This window comes from Sinocyclocheilus grahami, unplaced genomic scaffold (genome assembly GCF_001515645.1).
Source record: "Sinocyclocheilus grahami isolate Dianchi unplaced genomic scaffold, SAMN03320097.WGS_v1.1 scaffold74.1, whole genome shotgun sequence".
In the NCBI taxonomy this organism is placed as follows: Eukaryota; Metazoa; Chordata; class Actinopteri; order Cypriniformes; family Cyprinidae; genus Sinocyclocheilus; species Sinocyclocheilus grahami.
The window spans coordinates 3,903-31,753 of NW_015505253.1; the positions used below are offsets into that span (position 1 = coordinate 3,903).

Below are 27,851 nucleotides of genomic sequence, written 5' to 3' on the forward strand. Positions count from 1 at the left end.
TGCCTGGAATTTGCTCCAGGCATGGTTAGGGCATTCCTTTACCCGAGGGCCGGGTATGTCCCTAAGGTGCCCACTTCTTCACCAGGGCCCATTGTACTTCAGGCATTCTGCCCTCCTCCATTCCAGGAAGTAGGCCAAGAAAGACTTAATCTGCTCTGTCCAGTTCGAGCACTGGACGCTTACGCACACAGAGCTGCCCCGTGGCGTAAGGCAGATCAGCTATAAGAAAGGATCTCCGGTGACCAAACAGACCATGGGTAGGTGGGTGGTCGAGGCCATCTCACTAACCTACGAGTCCTCTGGCCTCCCGTCACCTATGGGGGTCAGAGCGCACTCGACCAGGAGTATGGCGGCCTCCAAGGCTTTCAACTTGGGTGTGGCCTTGCAGGACATTTGTGCTGTGGCGGGCTGGTCCTCTCCGCACACTTTTGTCCGTTTTTACAACCTAGACCTGGCATCTACCCTTTTTTGGTAAAACACTGTGTTGTGATGACTAATCAGATGTTTTTTGTTACAAGTATAAATGACGGTAGTTCACCTAAATGTAGGCTAATTTACACTGAAGAAGTGATGACAGAAAAGAAAAGTATGCTACTTTGAAGGTTTAATTTTGCAAGTAAGGAGTAATAATTATAACTTTTCCTTAGAAATAGTGTAGGAGTGTTCAGTTTCAATAGTTCAAGTAAAAAAAACCAATTTACTTAATATTAATATTTGGTGTTTATAAATGTGGAAGACATTTTACAATGAATAAATGTCAGCTTCATAAATACAGTTTTTTGGTAAATCATTATTTAAGTTGGTAGGAAAATAAAGGCAAAATGTGGTGCATTTAGGTTTCTGGATTTAACATTGTGTATTGTACTACATACTTCATATTGTAAATCGTATAAAAATGTTGAAAATACATTTTATAACATTTTTGTATCCATATGTACAGCATATGCACTTTTGGATTTATTACAAAACTTGCGTAAAAAAAAAGTTCACAACCTACAGACAATGTTTGTCTTGTTCAAAACATGAAAAATTAAATAAAAATAAACACTGCCCACTAAAATCTTGCTGGAATGTTTATTTACAAGAAATCATAAAAATAAAAAAAAATGCTAATAATATTTATATAAATATTATTCAATTATTTTTAAATATTAATATTGTCTGACATGCCTTCTAAAACCAATGAGGTTAAAACAAGTCAAATATACATTTACATTAAAATTAACTGGCAACCAATTTGCCATCATTGCTTCCAGCACATTCCCTTACCTTAAGTCCAGCATTTTACAATGAAGACTCGCCAATCCAGAAGAAAGCAGTTTAACTCTCTGATGCATCGTGGTCACTACAGTGGAAAGATATTTAGAAGCCATTTTGAACCATTTAAGATGTAGCATCATGTCCCAACCACCAACTGGCGAACCCCCAAAGTGTTGTCTACGATTCCATTTAATTGTTGTCTTTTTATCTATATTTTTGTTTTGCATAATATATTCAAAATGGCGATAGGAAAAGGGGATGCACCATGTACCTTGGGAATAAGTGTTAAATACTTTTACTCTCAGAAAACCAGACAGGTACAAAAAATATTTCTCAGTTAAATAGGATGTCAGAAATAGATTCATCCAGATTTTAACAATGTTTTTCTTGTAAATTTTTTTCTGTGACAGAAAATATATCTGTCCACTACAGTGTCATGCACCAAAGGGTATAATTCTGCCTATGGGCCTATAGGTCAGGGGAGGCGTTTCCACATGGTAGAGTATGGCAGTCGCCATACCCTAGCCCAGTCAGGTGTGCCGTGGAAAATCCAAACGATCTATTATATTTCATTATTATTGTTTTAAAACACTGCTATTGGTCTTCCTTATGTCTGTTTGAGGGTTTTACAAATATTTAACCAATGAAAAGCATTCAAAAGAGGTGTTACTAAACTTTGTAACGATATGGATCCTCAAACTGTCAGCGAAACCTCGTAACTTCACCCCGTCTCCATTCAGAACGAAGCGCGCGCACAGCCTGGAGACAGATCTCGGCTTGTTCGCAATGCAAGGGTAAATAATAAATAACTGATGTTTGAATAAATACAGCGTTTTCTTCACTAAAACGCGATGTCTGTAAAGGCTACTCAGGTAGCCAAAATGGTTTGGCCCGATAATGGCCCAGATCCGGCAGGCCGGCAGAAATAACTCGGCCCGGCTGCGGTTGCCAGACTCGGCATGGACATGGGATGAATGACGCCCCAGAATCGGCCCAAATACACTGGCTCGAGTCCGGCTGCCAAAACTGCCAGCATTGGGCCACAATCACACCGACAAGAATAGAAACACTTAGCCAGTACTGGCCCGAGTCTGGGTACTGAAACTGAGCCGACATCACCGGCATTGGGCCACAATCACGCCAACCAAAATGGTACACTTAGCCAGTACTGGCCCCGAGTCTTGGTACTGAAACTGAGCCGACATCACCGGTAACTGGGCCACAATCACACCACTCAAAATGGTACACTTAGCCAGCACTGGTCCGACACTGGGTACTGAAACTGAGCCGACACTAGGTCACAATCATGCCGACACCTAGCCGGTACTAGTCTTGTTCGCTAAATTAAAAAAAAAAATACTTACACTTACTTATACAGAATTAAACTTCTAAAATGTGTGTATTAAAGACTCCTTCCAGTTTTTATACAAAACCAGAGCTTTGAATAATTAGTTTTTCCACAAAATGACATTGTTACCTTAAAATCCTTAAGATGGCATCTTTCAACTAAAATAAAATATATATTTTACAGTGTCCTAGTTAAGCCTACATGTACTTATGCATGTCAACTAAATATGTCACCTTTGCAAAGATTAAGGGTTTGGCCCTGTAGCGTCTGGACCACTCAAACACACAATATATATTTTGTTAGCTAGATTTAACAAATACTCTGTAACACCCCAGGAAGCTGAACAGGCCCCTGGTTCCATAGCAATGCTGACACCTGATACATTTACGACCTCCTGGAATTTAGGTGAAGAAAATCGCTTCCTTGCCCATAAGGAAAATCCACAAGGGAAGGACTTTTCTTTGCTTATTAATTAATAGGAAAACCTTTCTTTGAATGAACACACATGATCCTTCAGGTCATTGGGTATATTATTGTCATACTGGAGTCACTTAATCATGCAGATTTATTCTACAAGCTTTTGTAGAATTGTACAGTAAGGATCCATGCACACAGACCCCCACTGCATTTTTTTTATCAATTACACACTGTGTTGTCAAAGTTCATATTGTAGTGAGCTTTACTCAGTACATTCTAAATTCTAGTTTTGGCCACCTCTGAAATGGGTCAAGTCATAGATATTACATGAGAAAGTTTAAGTAGATATGCTGAAATCTGATGGTTGCCGGCTTTGTGTACATGTCTAATTAGTCAAGAGAAAAAATATACAATAATAGAAAAAGTACTAGACAGTTTTGGAGGTAAACCTCAGAAGTGTATCTTTAATGTGCATAATCTCAAATCATCTGGCATACAGAATATGTAGAAATCATTCAGTTTACACCAAAGCCTCATTCTAAACCCCAGTCTGCAATTAAATAAAATGTACAATTCCTCTATTAGAAATCTCTGTGGTAATCAATCCTTCCTGCCAGTTTTTTTTTCAGTTGTTACACACTGTAAAAAAAGCACATGAGAAGTAAAAGGTTAGCCAGTAGTTGACAGAAAATGAAGCATTTGTTTTGCCATATGATGAAGGCAGCACAATTATATGGCTTTACCATGTAAAGAAGTCTTCAGCCTGCCAGGATGATGCAACTACAGACATCATAGTGGAGTTTCTCCCATCAGAAGTTGTCATATCATCTGCAGTGATACCATTAAAGTTGCCACAGGCACCACAAACCTGGTCTGTCAGGACTGTGCTTACGGATAACACGACCTCTCCCGTGCCAGAGTAAGTCAGTCTCATGATAGATACCTTCTCAATGACCACAGCCTCATTTATGTATGAGACTAACACCCCCTCTTTAGGCATAAAGGGATACGAGACCTTCTTTCCATTCACCTGTTGAGAGAATGAGAGAAATGTGTTCTCAACATTTTCTTTGTGTCAAATCAAACATTTTAAGACTGTAGCTGATGTATAGAAAAAAATACTATAGTATCAAACATTTTTTTCCACTGACCCAGCTGTGCCTGTGATTGTTGACCATAATGATCATGTCCTGGAAGAAGATGTAGACCATTGTCACATGACCAGAATCATTCCTGGCACATGCACGTACATCTAACACCACACGGAACCAGCCAGGAGACTCTTGATTGCACAAGAAAGCCATTTGATAGGCTCCCGGCCGCTCCACTGCCCCCTTTACACCATCAAAGGACCGCAACTGGTCATTGGCATCAAATACACAGTGGCCTTGATCAGTGTAACAATCTCGTTGGCCATCCTGAAATTCACAGATCTCTCCTCTGGAACAGGTTTTGTTCACACACTCCAGCAGCCCAGTGGCACGACACACACACTTCCTGTCGCAGGTGTCAGTTACTAAGACTTCGCCGACCTAAGTGGAAAGAGTGGAAAAAAGACTGCACTCTTGCAATGCAAACTGTAGAAGATTCTAATGGCTCTAATCATAATTTTAGAACAATCTGAGGAAAAGCAGCTCTGAAAAGTAGATGAGAAGCTCCTAATACTTAATGTATGAGAAGCATTAAATCTCACCTTTAAGTATTTGCCATTATGGACACATCCACAGTCTCCCACAGGCACACACGTGTCACCATCTGAGAGCCAACCTTCATCACACTGACAGCCTTCCATGCAAATATCTGGGCAGTTGTTAACGGAGCCACTAAGGCTGGCACAGGTGTTGGCACAGTTATTAGAGCACTGTGCATAATGACTGTTGGCTGGACAGTTTGCCGCTTAAAAAAAAGAAATGCAAAAAACAAAACAAAATAATGTGTATAAGGTAATTTACATTAAAAAATATTAGGAAAAAATACACACTATATATATACTACTATTCAAAAGTTTGGGGTCTTTTTTGTGTTATGGATAGTCTCATGCTCACCAAATCTGAATTTATTTGATTAAAAATACAGTAAAAAAGTAATATTGTGAAATATTATCTTAATTTAGAATAACTTTGCTATTTTTATATTTTACATTTAATTCTTATATTTATTAAATTATTTATATTTTATATTTATATTAATTTATCTTTATTTAATTATTTATTTTATATTTATAAAATTTTATGAATAATTTAAAAATTATTCAGCAAATATGTATTAAAATGATCAAAAGTTAAAGTTAAGACATTTATAATGTTTATAAAAAACAAATTTCAAATGAATGCTGTTTAATGCACTTTCTATTAAATCAATTTTTTTTTTAAATATATAGTTTCCACAAAAATATTAAACAGCAAAAACTGATTTAAACATTGATAATATATTTTTCTTGCGCATCAAATCAGCATTTTAAAATTATTTCTGAATGATGATGTGACACTGGAGTAATGGCTGCTGATAATTCAGCATTGCATCATGGGAATAAATTACATTTCAAAATATATTAAAATAGGTAATAGAAAGTAATACCATTTCACAATATTACTGTCTACTGGATTTTTCTAAATCATTTAAAACTCTAAAATTTATTCCAAACTTTTGTGCGCCAGTGTATATATATATGAAACAAAATTATTATGATACATAACTTAAAGGCAATGATAAAGCGAAGAACAGGTTAAGATTTACAAACTTACGGCAGAATGAACTATTTCTCCATGGCATGATTTGTATCCCGGCTTTCTGGCAGATGATGGAATAAGCCTGAAGATTTTCACACAGCATCGCTCTGTCTCCATCCATGACACACATGTCAAATACACAGTTAACCACATGTTGCTCAGGATTCACCTGATCATGACAGGCATTGAAGGGACCAGCGGCAGCTGCCATAATGCCACAGGCATCACCTCTGCGGTATCTCTCAGCTTTGGTTTGATCGCACTGCTGCGGGGAACTTTCATCTCCACACTGAACACCAGTTGCTGGCAATGCCCATGCCTGTCCGAATGCACTGACATTGGCGCTTTGTGTGCCATTGGGCAACAAGAAGTCATCTGTTTTCTTGCCATTGTAGTTTCCACACAGGCCACACATGCGGCCTTGATAGTTGGAGGGTACATGGACTTCCACGTGGTAATAGATGTCATACAGAACTCTCAAGCCAAAGTCGGTTTGCACTTTGACACTGTATCCAACCTGGTTAATGGTGACTTGAGTGCCAAAAGATGAAGGGAGGGTGACAAATTCATTATTCACCTGTTAAAGAACCAACAGCAAATATGATTTCAGAATAATTTTTTCTTTCATTACAATTTAAAAAAGTGCAAACCAGCAGTACATAGAGAACCATCTTTATACTTTATTTTTATTTCTCTATTTTTCAATTAATACATACTGGCTATTTGTTTTAGAGCCCGTACTTCATTGTACCCAAGAAGAGTGGGGGGCTCAGACAATCCTGGATTTGAGGACTCTGAACCGAGCCCTTCACAAGCTTCCGTTAACCCTCAAGCACATATTAACATGTGTCAGAGATCAGGATTGGTTTGTGGCAATAGACCTGAAGGATGCGTACTTTCACGTCTCAATCCTACCAAGGCACAGGCCGTTTCTTCAGCTTGCCTTCGAAGGATGGGCATATCAGTACAAAGTTCTTCCCTTCGGACTGTCCCTGTCTCCTCACGTCTTTACGAAGATCGCGGAGGCTGCCCTTGCCCCTCTCAGGGAAGTGGGCATTTTAATTCTCAATTTCCTTGATGACTGGCTAATCCTAGCTCATTCGCGAGAATTGGTTTGCGCACACAGGTACATGTTCCTTGACCACCTAGCCCGATTGAGATTTCGGGTCAACTGGGAAAAGAGCAAACTCTCCCCTGTGGAGAGTATCTTTTTTCTCGGTGTAGAACTGGACTTGGTTACGATGACTGCACACCTCTCTCAGGATCGCGCTCAGTCAGTGCTGAAATGCTTGAGGGCTTTCAAGCAGAGAACAGCGGTCCCTCTCAAAAACTGCGCTTGGCTGCATTGGCATATCAATTGCCTGGAGTTGTTGACAGTGCTTTTGGCTTTGAGGAGGTTTTGACACTTGATCCAAGGCAAGCATGTGCTGGTCCGGACGGACAACACAGCGACGGTTGCATGCATCAACCATCAGGGGGGTGTTCGCTCCCATCGCATGTCACAACTCGCCCGCCATCTCTTACTTTGGAGCCAGCACAGACTCAGGTCTCTGCATACCACTCATATCCCGGGCAACCTCAATCGTGTAGTGGATCTCCTCTTGTGACAGGTCTTGCTCAGGGGAGGCTTCACCCCCAAATGGTTCAGCAGATTTGGAGTCGGTTCGACCAGGCACAGGTGGACCTGTTTGCTTCGCCGGAATCGACCCATTGTCAGTTGTGGTACTCCCTGACCGAGGCTCCCCTCGGCAAGGATGCACTGGCTCACAGCTGGACCAGGGGCCTACTCAAGTATGCATTTGCCCCAGTGAGCCTCATTGCACAGACACTGTGCAAAGTCAGAGAAGACGGAGAACAGCTCCTGCCTGTTGCCCCTTATTGGCCCGACAGGACTTGGTTCTCGGAGCTCATGCTCATGGCATCAGTTCCTCCCTGGCAAATTCCCCTGAGGAAGGACTGCCTTCTGAACAGCTCTTTATCTGCTTTGGAGGGCAGCAGAAGGGGAATGTTATCTCCAGACAAAGGATCTCCCACTGGATTGTGGATGCGATCCTAATGGCCTATCAGGCCAGAGACTTACCTTTCCCACTGGGAGTGAGGGCTCACTCTACCAGGGGCATGGCTGCATCAGCAGCTCTGGCGAATGTGGCCTCTCTAGCAGATATCTGTAGAGCTGCAGGTTGGGCTACACCTAATACATTTTCTAGATTTTATAATCTACGAATGAAACCAGCTTCTTCTAGAGTTCTGATCGTCAGTTCTTTCACACAGGAGACTGGCAGGGTGTAGAGCTTGCTATCAGCACTACTCCCCCCAGGGTAATTATGCACTTATTCAGTCCAGCTCAGGTTCCTTTCATGAACTCTGGACTACCCTTCCATCACATAAGCACTTTTTCTTAGCGAAGTTCGACGGAGGAACTTGCTATTAGGACTCATTACGAGGTAGGTTCCCTCGAGTGAACTCTTGTATTGGGTTAGTGCTCCACATGTAGTGGCTTCTCTTGAGGCCCCATGCGTGTATTCTCCACTGTATTGCCCCTGAGGCTCAGTGTTCCCCTAGACAGACATTCTGTCGATAGGTTCTGGGTCTTGGTAGATCTCCCCTTACACTGAGCCCACCCGAGTACCTTCCCTATGTGGTACATCCTCTGAAGTCCATAGGTGGATCTTCACATGTTACCTCCCCATCGGGTATGATGTGATCTCCGTAGTGCCTTTTTCCCTAAAGGGAATAGTCACTATCCCAACGTTACTACCGAGACTTTTCAGCTGTTATATTATGGTGAGTATTACTATGGGAAAAGGCTCCGGCTGAGGGGAGCTCTGCCTCTATGGCAACTCTCCCAGATGTTGTAGGGTGAGGTCTTAAGTCTTGGGCATTGGTAGGTTACGAGGAGGAGAGGTGCATATGGTTGTGACACGTTGGCTTGTCAACATCTGTGTCCCCGTGGACGTGTGACGCAGTTCGGCAGTTGTGGCGTTTAGTATAGGGACCCCTAGTTGGGCATTGGTAGGTTACGAGGAGGAGAGGTGCATATGGTTGTGACACGTTGGCTTGTCAACATCTGTGTCCCCGTGGATGTGTGACACAGTTCGGCAGTTGTGGCGTTTAGTATAGGGACCCCTAGTGTCGTACACTCAACACAACGTCGGAGTGAATGACAGAAAGGGAACGTCTCGGTTCCGTATGGTAACCCTCATCCCCTGATGGAGAGAACGGAGACGTTGTGTCCTTCATGCCACAACTCCGAATTGCCTCCGAGTGGGTTGAGATGCTTCTCGACTCCTCAGAACAAGTGAGCAGATGCCATGCTGGCCTATTTATACCCGGATGTCCGGGGCGTGGCCAGCTATGCAAATTCTGCACACCCAATTTCATTGGCCTTTTCTCAAAGATGTCACAGGTGTTTGGGCTCCCAAGAGCGACCCCTAGTGTCGTACACTCGACACAATGTCTCCATTCGCTCCATCAGGGAACGAGGGTTACCATACATAACCGAGACATTTTTTCTACGCTATATAAGAAGCATTTCTTATATTATCAATGTTGAAAACAGTTTAAACAGTTTAATATTTTTGTGTAAACTGTAATACATTTTTTTTTCAGGAATAACATTTATCTGAAATGGAAACCTTTCATAACAACATTATACTTTACTGTAATTTTTTTTTCAATTTCAATGCATTCTTGCTAAATAAAAACATTAATTTCTTTAAAAAAAAAAGGCGAAACTAGATGAAGACTTACGATGACTCTCGAGCGTTCACCTCGTCTGATGCTAATTGTCAGGTTGTACACGGTCACAGTCAAATTCTTGATGACAGAAACCCTTGTGTTTCTAACCTGCTCATTCTGTGTGTCCACAGAAAAATTCACCAACCGTCCTCCAGCTCGATCACATACCTTAGCGAGTGTATAAACACATGCGCCTTGAAAGTCAAACCTCCTGCCATCAAAAGAAGTGTAGTGAGGGTCACCAGTGGCCACACATCTTCCATGACTGACAGGGTGGCATCCTAAAACTCCATCTACCACTCTGCAAGCTTCCCCTGGACTACAACTTGATGTCTGGCAGGAAACGGTTCCATTTTCTCCACACATGATTTTTTTTCAATTTCAATGCATTCTTGCTAAATAAAAACATTAATTTCTTTAAAAAAAAAAAAAAGGCGAAACTAGATGAAGACTTACGATGACTCTCGAGCGTTCACCTCGTCTGATGCTAATTGTCAGGTTGTACACGGTCACAGTCAAATTCTTGATGACAGAAACCCTTGTGTTTCTAACCTGCTCATTCTGTGTGTCCACAGAAAAATTCACCAACCGTCCTCCAGCTCGATCACATACCTTAGCGAGTGTATAAACACATGCGCCTTGAAAGTCAAACCTCCTGCCATCAAAAGAAGTGTAGTGAGGGTCACCAGTGGCCACACATCTTCCATGACTGACAGGGTGGCATCCTAAAACTCCATCTACCACTCTGCAAGCTTCCCCTGGACTACAACTTGATGTCTGGCAGGAAACGGTTCCATTTTCTCCACACATGCAGTGCTCCATGCACTGCTTATGGACGTAAAACATCTGGTGTTTGTTGTAATAGTGTCCTCGATAGAAGCAGCCACATTCTGCTTGTGGCACACAGGTTTGGCCGCTCAGGATGTAACCCTGATCACACTGGCAGGCCTCAGCACAGGGTCTGCTGCAGTTGTGCGCAGAGATGTTGACACAGGTCTCTGTACAGCCTGGAGCACAGGGATTGTAGTGGCTGTTTGGCGGGCAGGATGGAGCTGTAATAGACAGATCGGAGAGAGTGTAAAATAAAATGAATTTGACTTGACTAAATTGAATAAATTAGCATTTAATTTGAGTAAATAACATTTTAGTTAACAAATAAATGCAATATTAAACCAAGGTTTATTTTTGTATTTAATAAGATAATATATAAATTAAAGAGGCAAAGAGAGAGGGAGATGGGATCAGGAAAGGACCACGAGCCAGGACTCGAACTTTGGACACCTAAAGTGCAATGGCACTATATGTCGGCGAGCTGCCCACATGGCTCTTGGCACCGACATTAATTTAACATTTGACAAAAAACAAATTTTTGTTAGTCAACAAGATAAAAAATAGTTAATGAACATGTTTGGCAGTAATTTACAAGAGTAACACTGATTTGAGCTCAGTTTTTGAAAATTTTCATTTACTTTTATCAAGCTCACATATTAAGTTTCATAATCTTAAAAAAAAATCAGTTAGTTACTTACGGCAGAAAGTGGCATTTCTCCACGGGTGAACCGTGATATTTTGACTCTGACATGTGGATGCGTAGGCTGCCACTGCGTCGCACAACACAACCTGATGCCCTTGGAAGTGACACGTGTCGAATATGCAATCCTCTAGGTAAGATCCAGGATCGATCTGCTTATGACATTCTCTGAAAGGCCCTGTTCGGTTTGTGATGATCTCACAATAGCGCTGGGCGTTCTCTCTCTGGGTCGCATTGCAGGTTGAGCATCCAGCACCAAGGCAACCAACTGAGGAACAGCCAGGTGCTGCAGCAACCTGCCAGCTCTGTCCCAGACTACTGGCATTGGGTGCCATCATACCATTGTGCATTGTAAAGTCATCCTGAACAACACCGTTGAAGTTTCCACAAAGTCCGCATACCGCACCACTGTAATTGCTAGGCAAAGTGACGCTCACCACATTGGACCAGTCAAAGGTCACCTGGAGACCAAAGTTTGTCTTCACCAAAGCAAAGTTGCCGCTGCGTAAAACTATAAATACATCTTGAATCCAAAAGGGAAGTTCTGCTAGCTGGCCACCAAACTAAAGAGAAATGAATAGTAACACATTTGGTTATTATTACAAAGTGCTCATTTAGTTGAAACTGTTTAAATCGTGTGTAGACCTGGGAATCACAAGGAATTTAACAATTTCGGTTCCAATTCTAATTCAGACTGCGATACTTTAAAAGTTCCATTAATCCATTATTATTTTTGGAATAATTTAATATAATGGAATAAGCTGAATCATGGTATTCCCTGTTAAAATACTCCAGGGTGCCAGGGTGTAAATTATTATTTATTTTTGGCATTTTTGCCTTTTGCCTTTATTATGACCGGACAGATCAGAACTGACAAGAAGTGAAGTGGGAGAGAGATAGGGGCAGGAAAGGTCCTCAAGTCGGGATTCCCATAGCGCAACAGTGCTGCATGTTGATGCGCTGCCCACAAGGCTAACGGCACCGACCAGGGTATGAATTCTTAATGGAACCAAACATCATTGAGTTTTTTTATAAAGATATATTTCTTCAAATAGAACTGAATCTGAACAAGAATGGTCCTCAACCCTATTAGTGTATATTGTGTGACTGTACTCACCAGTAATCGATTCGGATGTTCTCTGGTCAATGTGATGGTGAATCCATTCACAGTTACATTGACAGTGTGAGTGAAGCTCACTGCATTGCTCCAACGATGATCATTCTTAACTGTCACATTAAAAGGTACAAGACTCGTATTGTCAATGCACAGGGCTGCTAACTGATACACACACGTGCCCTGGAAGTCAAAATGGAATCCGTCGAATGTGCGGTAATGTGGGTCTACTGAGCCTGTGCATATGGCGGGGCGACTCACTGGCTGGCAGCTGCGACTTCCATTAACAATTGTGCAGCTCTCACGGACAGCACAGGAACAATTACGACACACCACAGCACTTAAGTTACGATCACACACACAAAGCTGATGACACTGCTCATCGGCCCAGAAAGTTTGGCCTTGTTGGTAGTAGGCACCTTCGTAGAAGCAGCCACATTGATTGGTGGGCACACAAGCGCCAGCGCTGAGGACAAATCCACTGTCACACTCACAGGCTTCCACACAGGTATCACTGCACTTCGGCGGCTGATTTGGGTATGGACATGTTGCTGGACACGGAGACGCACAGGCCTCATAATGACTGTTGGGGGGGCAACTCATAGCTGTTGAAGAACAAGAAGACAAGAGGTCCGGGGTTAAAGTTAAGCATACAAACATGTGCTCTATGAGAGTTTAAGCAAACTTACAGCAATTAAATCTTTCTCTCCAATTTGTAATGATGACACCCTCTTGACGACACTGATGGATGTATGTCTCCAGAACCTGACAGAGAAGTTTTCGGTCTCCGTTATTGAAGCACAGATCGTACACGCAGCTTTGCTGGAACGCCTGTGGGTTCACTTTAGCATGACATGCACTAAACACATTCTGGCCTATAGATGTCAGGACACCACAGAAAGCGTCTGTTTCGTAGAGGGCATGTTGGTCAGGAGGGCAAACAGGGCAGTCGGTCTCACAGCCATCATGACACACTGATGTGACACTGTCTTCTGCTCTCCAGCTCTTTGCCCACTGGTACAGACTTGGCAGAAGGTTTCCAGCAGGGTCTCTCAGCTCATCTCCACCATTACTGTTGAAATTTCCACACAGGCCACACACAACTCCATAGTAACTACTGGGCAGATGCAGATCAACCCTCCAGCCCCAGATGAAAGAGACGTGCAGACCAAAGTCAGTTTCCAGCAGAGCAGCATAGCCACTCTGTCTCACCTTCACACGGCCGTCATGATGATCAAAAGGAAGATAAAACCACAAACCATCCACCTGACAGAAGAAACACAGAATGATAGTGCTTTTTAATGTAAATACATTTTGGTAACACTTTACTTTAGGGTCTAATTTTATATTCATTATTACTAATGTTTTTATTATTGTGGGGAAAATATTCTAATATCTCTCATGAACTGAGAAACCAAAATTCCAATTATATTTTGACATATATAAGGTCATTGTACTATAAAAACCTCCTGTAAGTTTCAGAACTCAGAACTTTCCTGTTAGTCTAAAAACAGATTACCGTATATTGAAGCCAGTCTGCTAAAACGACAGCTTGTAGAATGTACCACTCTATGATGTAATAGTGTGGCTAAACACCACCTCCGCAGAAGAAGATCAATGCTTGCTACTACATCACTGCCTGTTTAGCTCTGCCCACCGATTCACACACGTAGTGTAAATAACGAAAGAGGCAAACGCATGTCTAAGCAGAAACCAAACGATAAAGATGGCTCCAAATACAACAAGATGCTGTGCAGTGCCAAGTTGTGTAAAAACAATCTTTGCATTGCATTACTGCGGATTCGTTTACAAACAAGGCACAATTTGACGCAGGGTTTTCAGAAAGATTGAAACTAAAAGACGATGCTAATGGATCCGACAGTAATGTCACACCACACAAGTGTGAGTAACGGTTTTCATTATTGCCTTGTATCTGTTCTTACAGATCGTTTGATATGTACCAAGTACTCATGCGTTTTTGACCTAAATCACAGCAGCGTCCATCTACGAAGGATGTAGGCTGTCAAACATACACAGCTATTAGCCAATTATACTGCAGCAGTGGACGTTTACTTCTGCGTTTACAATCCACCATGCCTTCAAACAGAGCGTTCTGATGAGGGGGGTTAAAACAGGACAGAAAATAGCCTATTACTGTTTTTTGATGTAAAAAATCTTGATAACTTTATAAGAGGACCTCAGAGAACAGGACAAAATAATAAAAAAGGCAGTTCATGTAGTAAATATTTAAATCATACTGTAAATGTGTTAAACAGCATAGTTAAAAAGCACTCAGAAAAGCAAATAAAAACACTGGAATGAAACAAAAATATTCTTACTTTTAAAATATGCACAAGAACTTGAATGAATTAGAACTCGAATGAATTAAAAATCATACTGTGACAGTGAAGATGGCCCTGAGTGAGTCTACTGGTAAAAACATGTAGTGACTCATTACCATGATCTGTCCTGTATGGTGTTTCACCATAGTAAAAGTGCTGCCATATACAGTAACTTCCAACTCCCGCACATAAGACACATCAGGGTTGCCACGGTTTTCATTGCTCTGGGTTACAGAGAAGGGCTCCAGACCGTACAGATTCCCACAGGTCCTAGACAAGATGTAATTACAGGTGCCCTGGAAGTCATACTAAAAACAATCTTTGCATTGCATTACTGCGGATTCGTTTACAAACAAGGCACAATTTGACGCAGGGTTTTCAGAAATATTGAAACTAAAAGACGATGCTAATGGATCCGACAGTAATGTCACACCACACAAGTGTGAGTAACGGTTTTCATTATTGCCTTGTATCTGTTCTTACAGATCGTTTGATATGTACCAAGTACTCATGCGTTTTTGACCTAAATCACAGCAGCGTCCATCTACGAAGGATGTAGGCTGTCAAACATACACAGCTATTAGCCAATTATACTGCAGCAGTGGACGTTTACTTCTGCGTTTACAATCCACCATGCCTTCAAACAGAGCGTTCTGATGAGGGGGGTTAAAACAGGACAGAAAATAGCCTATTACTGTTTTTTGATGTAAAAAATCTTGATAACTTTATAAGAGGACCTCAGAGAACAGGACAAAATAATAAAAAAGGCAGTTCATGTAGTAAATATTTAAATCATACTGTAAATGTGTTAAACAGCATAGTTAAAAAGCACTCAGAAAAGCAAATAAAAACACTGGAATGAAACAAAAATATTCTTACTTTTAAAATATGCACAAGAACTTGAATGAATTAGAACTCGAATGAATTAAAAATCATACTGTGACAGTGAAGATGGCCCTGAGTGAGTCTACTGGTAAAAACATGTAGTGACTCATTACCATGATCTGTCCTGTATGGTGTTTCACCATAGTAAAAGTGCTGCCATATACAGTAACTTCCAACTCCCGCACATAAGACACATCAGGGTTGCCACGGTTTTCATTGCTCTGGGTTACAGAGAAGGGCTCCAGACCGTACAGATTCCCACAGGTCCTAGACAAGATGTATTTACAGGTGCCCTGGAAGTCATACTCGTAGCCATCAAATGTGTGGTAGTGCGGATCACCCCATGCCCAGCATGTCTTGTTGTATAGGGGCAAACACACGGCATTGCCATGTTCAGAGCGGCATGTCTCTTTCTCTGGACAATAGTGGTAATAACATGGATCTGTAGACAGAAGCAACGAGAAGAAACAAAAAAATCTGCCATGTAATAAAAAAATTACAGATGTTGTTCCATTTGTTGCAATATTCCTGTTTTTTGTATAACTCAACCTGGGTAAAAGGAGCCCCACATTCCCTCTCTAAGTAAACACTGTGTGCCGTTAGGACAGTTGGCTTTTTCACAAGTAAGTCCTTTTCCGGTGGTAATAACATGGATCTGTAGACAGAAGCAACGAGAAGAAACAAAAAAATCTGCCATGTAATAAAAAAATTACAGATGTTGTTCCATTTGTTGCAATATTCCTGTTTTTTGTATAACTCAACCTGGGTAAAAGCAGCCCCACATTCCCTCTCTAAGTAAACACTGTGTGCCGTTAGGACAGTTGGCTTTTTCACAAGTAAGTCCTTTTCCTGGATCACACAGACACTTCTGCTCACACTGGTCCAGGTAAACCTCCTCTCCAGCCTGAAAACACAAACTTATTCACAAACAAGACAAGAAAAGGAAAGAATGCCAGCAAGACATTTTTAGCTAATATGTGCACAACATCACCACAATACACTCAAAGCTTCACCTTATATGTGCGTCCCTGCTGATAGCAGCCACACCGCTGGTGTTCAACGCACTGCTGGCCATCAAACAGATAACCACTGTCACAAGCGCAGCCCTCTGTGCAGGTTTTAGGACACTGGACTATCGTAGTTAAACCAGGACAGGCAGCAGAGCACACGGCTGCGCACAGCTCATAATGACTGTGAGCTGGACACGACATTGCTGGAATACAGTGACAAAGACAAAAATTATAATGATTGGAGGAGAAAACGTATAATAAAACAGAATCTCTCTCCACACTGTTGTTGCATTGATATCTTATATTTAAATCTTTTGATATAGTTTAGCAATAGCACACAAGCAGGAGTGATAATCTGCATGATTGCAAGTGGGATATTGATTTTATACAATAGTTCAGTAAACAAGTTTACATTTTATACACAATATTGTCAATAGTGTCTGTTTTGCTTAATTAAAATAGTACCAAATATATAAGCTAATAAATGAATTTATAATAAATATTTATAAAAAAGTAAATAAAAATGGAAAGAATACTGAAATATTGTTTTTATATGATGTTTTTATATTTTGAATATATTTCCAGGAATATTTTAGATATTTTTTTGTATATACTGAAAATAAAAATGTAAAAATATTGTTCAAAGTATATGTTAACATTCATTTCAGCAAGAATGTCTTGACTGCGTATCGAGATTTTTTTAGACTTTTTAATTAAATTTTTTATTTAATTTATTTGATCAAAAATACAGTAAAAACTGTAATATTGTGAAGAATTATTTCAATGTAAAATAACCATCTAATAACTAATGTTTATTATTTTTATTATACATTTTTAAAATGCAATTTATTCATCTGATGGCAAAGCTTAATTTTCAGCATCATTACTCCAGTCTTCAGTGTCAAATGATCTATCAGAAATCATTCTAATATGCTGATTTGCTGCTCAAGAAACATTTGTTTTCATTACCAACATTGCTTTATAATAGTTGCTTAATAGTTTTGTGGAAACAAGGATTTTTTTTAGGATTGTTTGATGAATAGAAGGTTTAAACGAACAGCATTTTTGAATATAATTTCTTGTAACAATATAAATGTCTTTACTCTCACTTTTGTTCAGTTTAATGGATCGTTGCTGAATAAAATGAATTATTACCAATTCCAAATTTTTTAACAGTAGTGCATTTCAGTCAATTATATCGTTTCAAATAGATTTTGGTAATTTTTTTAAGCTGTATGGGATACAGCTTTGTTTTGCTGTGATATTTATTTAATATAAAATAAGGAAGCATAAAAATTAAGAAAAAAACTTCTCCAGAAGAACAAACTTACGGCAGAAAGAGTCTGTCCTCCATCTTTGAATTACGACTCCGGCTGCTCGACAACTAAAAGCATATCTTTCCACACTAGCGCAAACCACGCTGTTGTTGCCGTCAGATGCACATGTATCAAAGACACAGTCGTTCAGATAAGCTGAAGGGTTCAGCACAGCATGACAGGTGGCAAACGGTCCATTAGGGTCAACCAGAACTCCGCAGTAGGGAGGCTTCTCAAAGATGGCTTTCAGTTGAGGATCACAGTCCAGACACATGTCGCCTTCACATCCGTCCTCACACACGGCTCCAGGGACGTCCACTTTCCAGGTTCTCCCGAACATATTCACGTCCTGTGTAACATTGCCGTCTGGGAGGCTGAAGTCATTTGAAGGGACTCCGTCAAAGTTGCCACAGAGTCCGCAGGTCTTGTTGCGGTAGTTGCCAGGGATGGTAACAGTGACGTAGTAAAACAGGCCATAGGACACACGGAGACCAAAGCTGGTCTCGATGATTATATAACTACCATCTTTATAGGCCTGGACCAAGGAACCATTTAAACTGTTTGAACTGTATGGGAGATTAGCCAGAACCCCATTAACCTGTGGGAATGGTGTCATATTAGATACTTACAGTTAGTTTAAATTGCTAAAGGAACTCAAAATCACATTATGAGAGTTTCACTGAAGAACAAATGCAGACAAACCAGCACTTACCAAGATCTGGGGCTTGTTTTGTCTTAAGATGATGGTGCTGCCGTAGACCGTTAAGGCCACTTGCTTGGTAACAGAGACTTTGTGATGTTTATTGGGCCACCATCTCTCATTCTCCACCTGGATGGAGAAAGGGGTCAGGTTGGTTTGTTCCAGGCCACAGGATTGGGACAGAATGTAGGTACAGGTTCCCTGGAAATCAAAGCGCAACCCATCCAAGGACACATAGTGTGGGTCTCCAGAAGCTTCACAAATAGCCTGCAGAATTGGTCGGCATCTGCGAACGCCGTCCACCAACTTGCAGCTCTCATAAGGGCCACAAGACGACTTATTACAGACCACCTGTGGAAAGAAAAGCATTGTATTAATGTTTTGTATGAGGAAAGATTTGTAGTGTGGTTTTAAAGAAAGAATCTAAAAATGCAAATGCAGCAGGTTCTGCTACAGGCAAAACAGCTCATGTCACGTAGCTCTAAAGAGACAACAACTAACAAGAAATTATGAAAAGAAAAACTGTTGAAAAAAGTGCCATGCTAAATGTCTTATTAAAGACTGGTGCATATTTTGTATGCATACACTTGATTGTTTTATACTTTAAATCTGTGTTAATAAAAAGGATTGATATAAAATGTGATTGTCATGTATCACATTAAAAAAAATGTATAACTTGACAAAAAGTGTAAAAATCTTTTACTTTAGTATTTAGAATATACAAAAATTCCAGCTATGAAAATAGCCTTTGCAAGACAAAAGAGCTGGCCATTTTATTACAAAAACGTAACTTCTATAACCATCATTTCCACTACAGAATGAAATTAACCAATAAACAATTTGAGAAAAATGTATTTCATTAAAAAAAAAAACTCCACAGAGTTACATTATATTTACACCACTGGACAATATTAGCAGAAAAATAAAGCTATTAAAGAAAACCCCATGTACTGTATGTCACTGGTCAAAGTTGCTCTGATTATTTACAATTTAGGTTTGATTAATCTTAATTCCAAACTCTTTATAAACTGGAGAGGGAGACTGAAGTCTTATTATTTCAAAAGATCAATGAAAAATGTATTTTTCATGTATTTTATATTGCTTTAAAAGTGCAGTATGTAATATTGACTAGTGGTTGAAATGGGTACTGCAGTCTAAATTCAAAATATTGATCAGACTTGATGCTTATGCAGGTTGCCAGATTGAGGACACGCAACAGGAGTGAGGACAACTGACAATGGAAGGCAACAAGTTGTTGAGTTGATTTATTCACGTTTTAATATGCCCAAGGTCATAGAGCTTTTTAGATGGATGCTGAGGCTTTTAGGTCGGGTAGAATCTGCAATCTCTGGACCCAGCTGGATTGCAGGCTTTGATGGCTGCAATACGCTGAGTCTTACACCAACTGGCAAAACGAGGGGTTGAAATATTATTGGGTAAATTGGCAGTGGGCGGAATCACACTGACCAAAACAAAAACGACACATAACACACATTTCAAAATAGAATAACTTGCTGTAGTATGTGAACTTAGCGTGTTTTCTAAATATCTGCAGGTATATTATGGTATTTTGTGCTTTAGTATAGTCAAAAAAATAAATAAATAAAACACATACAACACCTTTAATATAATAGGCACTGCATAACCATATAAAAAATGAAATTCAGTCACTAATGCCAAAACAGTAGTATATTCTCACTGTCATCATACCTGGCCGTCCGGTAAACATGTGCACACCTCCTCACAGTTATTGCCAGGATAGAACTGTTGGTAAAGCAAGTAGTAGTGATTTCCATAGAGACACCCACACCGAGAGAGGGGAACGCAGTGTTCCCCACTCCTGATGTAGCCTGGGTCACACACACAGCCCTCCATACAGGGGCTACGACAGCCAGCGGGATGAGCCAAACTGTGACAGGTGACTTCACAACTAGAACCGCAGAGCTCATAGTGGCTGTGGACAGGACACTGAACACCTGACAAAACAAAGAAATGTGATTGGTTAAGTTCTGATTATATATAATAAATAAATAAATAAAAGTATATAAAATAGAAATAAATATATCAATTAAATGGATAGTTCACCCAAAAATGAAAATCTTTCTGACCCTGCATAGCCAGCAACGCAGCTGCCACGTTCAAGACCCAGAGAGGTAGTAAGGACATTGTTAAAATAGTCCATTAAAATAATTATTTTTGTTTTCTTTGCACACAAAAAGTATTCTCATAGCTTCATAAAATTACGGTTGAACCACTGATGTCACATGGGCTATTTTAACGATGTCTTTACTACCTTTCTGGGCCTTGAAACATGTCACGTCAGTTGTTTTGCTGTCTATGCAGGGACAGAAAGCTATCAGATTTCATCAAAAATATCTTCATTTGTGTTCTGAAGATGAACGAAGGTCTTACGGGTTTGGAACGACATGAGGGTGAGTAATTAATGACAGAATTTTTATTTTTTGAGTAAACTGTCGCTTTAATTTGTTAAATAATAGTAGAAACGCCACTCTGACTATGAATTCTTGTTCTTATTTATGGGAAAGATCAGGGTTTTTCAAACTGACGTTCAGGGACCCCAAAAAGTCCACAAGGTGGTGCAGAAAAGTTCAATACAATAACAAATGTGTAAGTAGTATATTCTCACTGATGTAAGTAGTATATAGTCACTGTCAAAAATTAAGAAATTAGAATTAAAAAAGGGGAAAAAACCTGCTTTTACTTTATTTTGATGGTCCCTTTAACACATTCTGTTGACTATAAGTAATATTGCAGCTATTACCTCTCATTAGAGTGTTAGTAGAGTATTCGTAGACTGGTAGGCTTAGGGTTAGAATAAGTTGACATGTATTTAGTCAGTAGAATGTCTGTTGGGACACCATCACAATAAAGAGTTAGCAGATATTAAGCAGCCATCAAATAATAATAGAGTTAGTTGACATGTAGGTGCAAAGTTACTTATAGTCAACAGAGCGCTCAAAAAGGGACCATCAAAATAAAGTGTTACCAAAAACCTTCTAACAAATATGTAGAAGTGACAAAAATAATAGTAATAATAAAACCATGCACATAAAAAAATCATAAGGATATACTTAAATATTATACACATTTTCACAGTATAAACTGGACTTCATTTAGGAAAAAATATAGGTGCCTTTATATTTTCAGAAATAAGAGACTTGCAGGAAGATCCTCATATTTGGGAGTCCGTGGTATCAAAAAGTTAAAAAAACACCTGGGCTAGATTACATGTCAAGTTTGATTTTGAACTCAATACCCTCATGCTGAATGTACTAACACACTCTTCTATCCTTAGCATCTTTGTTTTTATGCTCTGCTTTACATTTCTTAAGGCCTTTATTGACATGAATGGAACTGGAACTGCAGTGTCTTCGCTAGAAAGTCTATCACTATACCTACAAAATCTCTTGTGTATGAACACAATATTGCCATGTATACGGTTTCTCAAAAAGGTCTAGATACAATGACCCCGGGTTTCTCTCACCACAGAATTCTGCAGTTCTCCAGGGGCTGATGGTCCTTCCTATCGCCTGACAGGCAGATACATATGCTGTTATTGCCTGGCATAGTATGAAGATCCTCATATTTGGGAGTCCGTGGTATCAAAAAGTAAAAAAAACACCTGGGCTAGATTACATGTCAAGTTTGATTTTGAACTCAATACCCTTATGCTGAATGTACTAACACACTCTTCTATCCTTAGCATCTTTGTTTTTATGCTCTGCTTTACATTTCTTAAGGCCTTTATTGACATGAATGGAACTGGAACTGCAGTGTCTTCGCTAGAAATTCTATCACTATACCTACAAAATCTCTTGTGTATGAACACAATATTACCATGTATACGGTTTCTCAAAAAGGTCTAGATACAATGACCCCGGGTTTCTCTCACCACAGAATTCTGCAGTTCTCCAGGGGCTGATGGTCCTTCCTATCGCCTGACAGGCAGATACATATGCTGTTATTGCCTGGCATAGTATATCTCTCCTTCCGTTATACAAACAGACGTCGTAAACACAATCCTCAAAAAATGGAGCAGGGTTTAGCACGGTTTGACAGTCCCTGAAAGGCCCTTGTGGGTCACGCAGGAGTCCACAGAAATCAGACGTCTCATAAAGACTCCTTCTGGTCAGGTCGCAATCCTGACAACTGTCTGTGCAGCCATGCACACAGTCTGGAATCTCGGCTACACTCCAGCTGGCACCAAACTCTATCGGTCCTGAAGCAGGTAATGCTGTTCCTCTGACTGTCAGATCATCTTCTGGATTTCCATTGTAGTTCCCACAAAGGCCACAGATGGCACCCATGTAGGTGCTGGGAACAGTGACGGTTGCAAAGCTGTTCCAATCAAATGTGACTCTGAGACCAAAAGAGGTTTGAACGACAGCAGACCAGCCACTTCTGAAAACAGAAATCTGACCTTCAATAAGATGAAGAGGAAGGTTCAACAGCTCACCACTGACCTAAAAAAGAAAGCCAACTTTGCTTTTTTACAATTTCTTATTGAATGACTTACCAACATCACCAAGATTGCCAAAGGTTTAAAACATGCAACTTACGGTAACAGCACCGCTGTATTCTCTATCGATAACAATGGTGATATTATACACTCTGATCTCCAGTAATTTAGTGAACAACACCACTCTGCTTCCCCGAAACTCATTTTGCACCAGCACATCAAACGGCACCAATCCAGGATCTGAGGCACAAACTCCAACCAACTGATACACACAGTTGCCCTGAAGGGAGAATATAAGTAATAATACTATTATGTTCCACAAAAGCTATTTAACCAAAAACATAAAAGACTTTTATGCCTACACTCCTACTAAGGAAAGGTGTTAGTATGGTATACAGGTAGTATAGTACAGTATAGTATAGTATGCATTAATATTTTGAATATATACTATTAGCTTTTATTTGTATATTTTCAGTTTAAATTTAACTTATACTTTAATCATTTTTGTTTTACGCTTTTGTCATTTTTATTAGTTTTATTTTAGCTTTAAACTAGTTTATTTAGTGTTAAATTATATTTCAGTTTCTTTTTAGAAATCAGCCCTTCAACTTATTTTATTTCAGTTAGTTGGCAAAGCAATATTTCTTATTTAAGTTTTTGTTATTTATATAGTTTTCGATCTAAAATTTATATTTTAGATTCAATTAACAAGCTTTTTTAATAGCTTTACTTAACAATAGCAACATTTCCTTTTTTCTTGATTTTGGCTATTTTACAACCATTAAAAAAAACATATTAATGCAACCCCAAATTTCCAAAGTTGACACTACATGCTAAGGTTATTTTGTCTTTCCAGGACACTTTGATTATGCATTACATACTCAGAAGAAAATAAATGGCTGATCTGTGGTTACATGTGGGTTTAAAAGAAACTAAGAAAAAATATTTATACCTATAGTATGGAAACCATGAAATGAAAGGCATAAAAATGGCCTATTTTCCACATTATTTACTATTTTATCCATGTGAAAAAATGGGGGAAAATTCCAATGATTTTTCTGATGATGAACTGCGCAATTTTTTCCCTCCATTTTTGATTGTTATATACAGCATGAAACATGTAATGTAGAAAAAATTGCACAGTTCTCGAGTGCATCTAGTACCTGGAAGTCAAAATAATTCCCGTCAAAGGTGTAGTAGTGGGGGTCGCCCAGTGCCATGCAGGTGCTTTGGGAGACAGGATAACAGTCCCTAATGCCATTCTCCACCTGGCAGTGCTCTCCTTCCCCACAGCCTTTGTCTTGGCATTCCAGATGTCCACCCTCCATGGAGCAATGACAAAGCCGCTGACAAGCATCATCTGCCCAGAAAGCCTCTCCAGCAGGAACGTAGTGTCCATTGTAGGAGCAGCCACATTGGGTTGAAGGTACACATTCAGATCCACTCAGAACAAAACCAGGATCACAAGTGCATGTTTCGACACAGGGTAAAGTGCAGTTCACAGGAGACCCGAGGCCCATGCAGGTCAAAGGGCATGCGCCACCACAAAATTCATAATGGCTGTTCTCTGGGCATTTGTAAGCTGAATACACATACAAAGACATTAAGACATATTGCAAAACAATATCAAGTCAATATGCTTTGCAAATGCTATTACTCACAACAATTGGCTGATTCTCTCCAGTTGGTTAGCTGTATCCCAACACGTTGACATACACTTGCATAGACCTCTAAGACCTTACATAAGTAGTTTCTGTGCCCATCTGTCATACAGACATCATACATGCAGCTCTGAATGTAAATACTTGGGTCAATAACAGAATGACACTGACTGAATGGAGCCATCATTAGGAGTCCACAGTATTTTTCACCCAGCCATTGCCTCTGTGCTTCAGCATCACATCCATGTCCCCCACCATCATCTCTACAACCCTCATCCAATGTTAAATTGTGAGCTTTCCAACTCTGGCCAAACGTTGTCGCACTGGGAGCAAGGGTGTTCGAAGTCATGGTGAAATCATCATTGGGATCCCCATTGAAGTTTCCACAGAGCCCACAGACTTTGTTCATGAAGGCAGTGGGCAGGGAGACCATGAGATAGTGGTTCCAGTCATATTGCACACTCAGCCCAAAAGAAAACAGGATGGTGATGAAGCTGCCGTACTGGAACATGGACACCCCAACATCATCAAGAACCACAGGAAGGCTCCACAAACTCTGGTCAATCTGCACAAATCAAAACATAATAATGCATATTAAATGGCAAAATAGCTTCTTACTAAATATTTTTTTATCTTAATTTAGTAAAAAAAAAATATTTTTCAAATTCCCATTTCAAAAGCCGCTTTTATTTATTTAAAAGATTGAATAATAATACTTTATTACAACATTAAATTATAATAACAATACATTTATTTTTCTTGTTTTAAGCATAAACTTCATTGATTTTTATCTATGCTAATCTACACTTTTTTAATGGGTAAGAATTAAACTTTAAGTTATAGCTTCTGAGAACAACTCTTGGTCTGTTATGCGTTTCTGATTCTTGAGTAAACTGATCATTATAAAGATGTTTAGATATCTTTACTAAAAATAAGACAAAAATACTGATAATTTATTATAAGAAAGAGCTTAATATAAAGCTATTATCTTTTTATTATATTGTATTCCCACGTGAGATAATGCTTACAATATTGCAGCAGGTTTTGAATGAGGTTTCTAAAATGATTAGTATTAAAATGAACTAAATCCAAAGCAATTACTAATACTTTTTCTTTTTGGAAAAAAATAAAAAAAGGTTTACCCTGACTTTTCCAGGCTCAGAACTTTCAACGCTGATGGTGATATCCCCAATATTCACAGTTACACGTGCCACATAGGAGACACTAATGTCACCACGGTTTTCATTTTTAGCCAGGACCTCAAAAGCAGGAAGACTATCATATTGCTGGCAGTTCCTGGTGACAACATAAGTGCAAGTGCCCATGAAGTCAAAATAATGCTGGTCAAATGTGCTGTAGTGAGGGTCGCCCATTGCCCAACAGATTCCAAATGGTTTCTTCACACAGATGGGTAAGGAATCCATCATCTGGCACTCCTCATCCTCACTACAGATGATGTTGAAGCAAGAGCGAGGTGCTGGCAATTCTATTACGAATGGAGAAGATATACATTACATTTAAGTAGCATAAACATAAATAGAGTCAATTAAGATATTACCAAAATCTGAACATTTATTTCTTCCACTGTAATTAAGACTAATGTCTTACTCATTTAAAAATGCATTATTGGATTATACTAGGGATTTTCTTATCTTCAAACTGGTTTTATCAACATAAATGTTTTAAAACAGAAGGAAGAATGTTTAATTGACAAACCTGGATCAATGCATGCAGCTGCTGCTCCATACCCATTCACTTGCTGTAGTCCCACACTATAGACCCCAAAAGAAGCAATTGGATGGGTTAATTTGTGCCCACCTGCCCCAGGTTGGTAAACCAGCTCAGTCCAAGAGTACTCGCTGTTTTTGATGACCCTCCACTGAAGGTTTCCAAGTAAAGGCAAGCTATCAAAACGAATCCCTGCTTGTTCTTTGGTAGGAACAATCAGAAGGGCTCGGTTGTCAAAGCCAGCTATCCCATCAAGCGCGTACAAAGAACAAAACCGGTCGTTGGGCAGAAGATTCATAAGAAATGGGTCATATAGGACACCACGGGATGTTTGCACACCATTAAACAGAAAAAACACCTGGATTCCACTGTCAGCAACGATGTTGAGACCATTTGGAAACTGGATTTTGTGCTCTTGGATGAGCCCACGCTGAAGAACGCCAGTTAATGTAGTATGGCCAAATTGAAGGGTTATATTCGTTGTCTGTGACACTTGGATATAGATGCTGTCAAACTGGCTCTGAATGCTAAATGGAGCCACTAGGAAGTGAGTTCCCCAGCTTTGCACTGGCAGCAGTTGCTCATAAACGTGATTGCACTTAGAAAAGCGCCACGTGCACATGTGACCCGAGTACACGGCGACGGGAAGTTGTGAAGATATGCGTGTTCCCGTAAGATCTCCTTGGCTTTGAATTTGTGCATTTTCAAAAGGATCCATCACCACAACTAGTTTACTGCCGACACCGTACAACCGCCCTTCGAACCGGACTGCCGCTCTAAGGAACACTTCCATTGAGTTACGCTCTTTACCGTTGACAAGCACAAACTCCTTCAGCATGGATGGAGGGGAGTTGGTGGGGGTGAACACAAAATATTCAGTACCCCATTCGCTCATGGGGTAGACCAGGGACGTATCCGCTGTGAACTGCTTTGAGTTTAGCGAGGAAACCGTTATGTAATCAGATGCCTGAATGAAGACAGTTTTGCGGGACCTCCTAGTGCCAGACAGCTCAATTGTTTTGGGGAGGGTCACAGTGAAGCCCTGACCTGCAGTCAGTTGCACCTCCTGGTTAAAATTGAGACTGGGCACACTGACCTTCACCAGGCAATTAGAATTCAGAGAGGTAATGTAAAGCTGAAAGAGCGGCAGGTCAAAAGGAGATACATAGTTCTGCATGAACGCAGTGGCAAACTCTTGTCCTGCAGATCGAGCCTGGCCACCATCTTTAAGAGGTCAAGAGAGAAAGACTGAGAGAATTAATGCAACAACAACAACACAAATCTTGTTTGGAAAAAAGTTGGCATTACATGGCAGTGCATCCAATCTTTATAATTTAACTTGTAAAATAATAATAATGATTTAATATTTTATATAATAATTTCAAATGATTAATTTTCATAATTAATACATTCATAATTTGAATAATTTAATTAATAATTTCATAATTAATTTATCTCAATAAATTAGTTTAAATAACATCTATTTTTATATAAAAAAAATGTAGTTTCATAAAATAATAATCCAAAAGATAAAAAGCCTTACCCCAAAACAGAAATATCACAAAACAAACTGGTAAAAGTTTCGCTCCCAT

General features: G+C 39.8%; 1 protein-coding gene across 1 annotated transcript; it reads right to left on the reverse strand.

Moving 5' to 3' along the window:
• Window positions 1–3,528: 3,528 nt before the first annotated feature.
• LOC107585797 (IgGFc-binding protein-like) lies at window positions 3,529–27,851 on the reverse strand. The gene is made up of 22 exons (XM_016272944.1): window positions 27,803–27,851; window positions 26,248–27,483; window positions 25,674–26,017; window positions 24,532–25,096; window positions 24,034–24,452; window positions 22,971–23,150; window positions 22,304–22,874; window positions 20,101–20,366; window positions 18,403–18,741; window positions 17,706–18,288; window positions 16,378–16,577; window positions 16,127–16,268; window positions 15,478–15,806; window positions 12,827–13,403; window positions 12,141–12,742; window positions 11,022–11,586; window positions 9,949–10,544; window positions 5,770–6,331; window positions 4,719–4,921; window positions 4,177–4,557; window positions 3,769–4,055; window positions 3,529–3,664 (listed from the first exon to the last, which is right to left on the reverse strand). Exons 1-22 carry the CDS (start codon window positions 27,849–27,851, stop codon window positions 3,658–3,660), a joined length of 9,003 nt encoding a protein of 3,000 aa, XP_016128430.1. The 3' UTR covers window positions 3,529–3,657.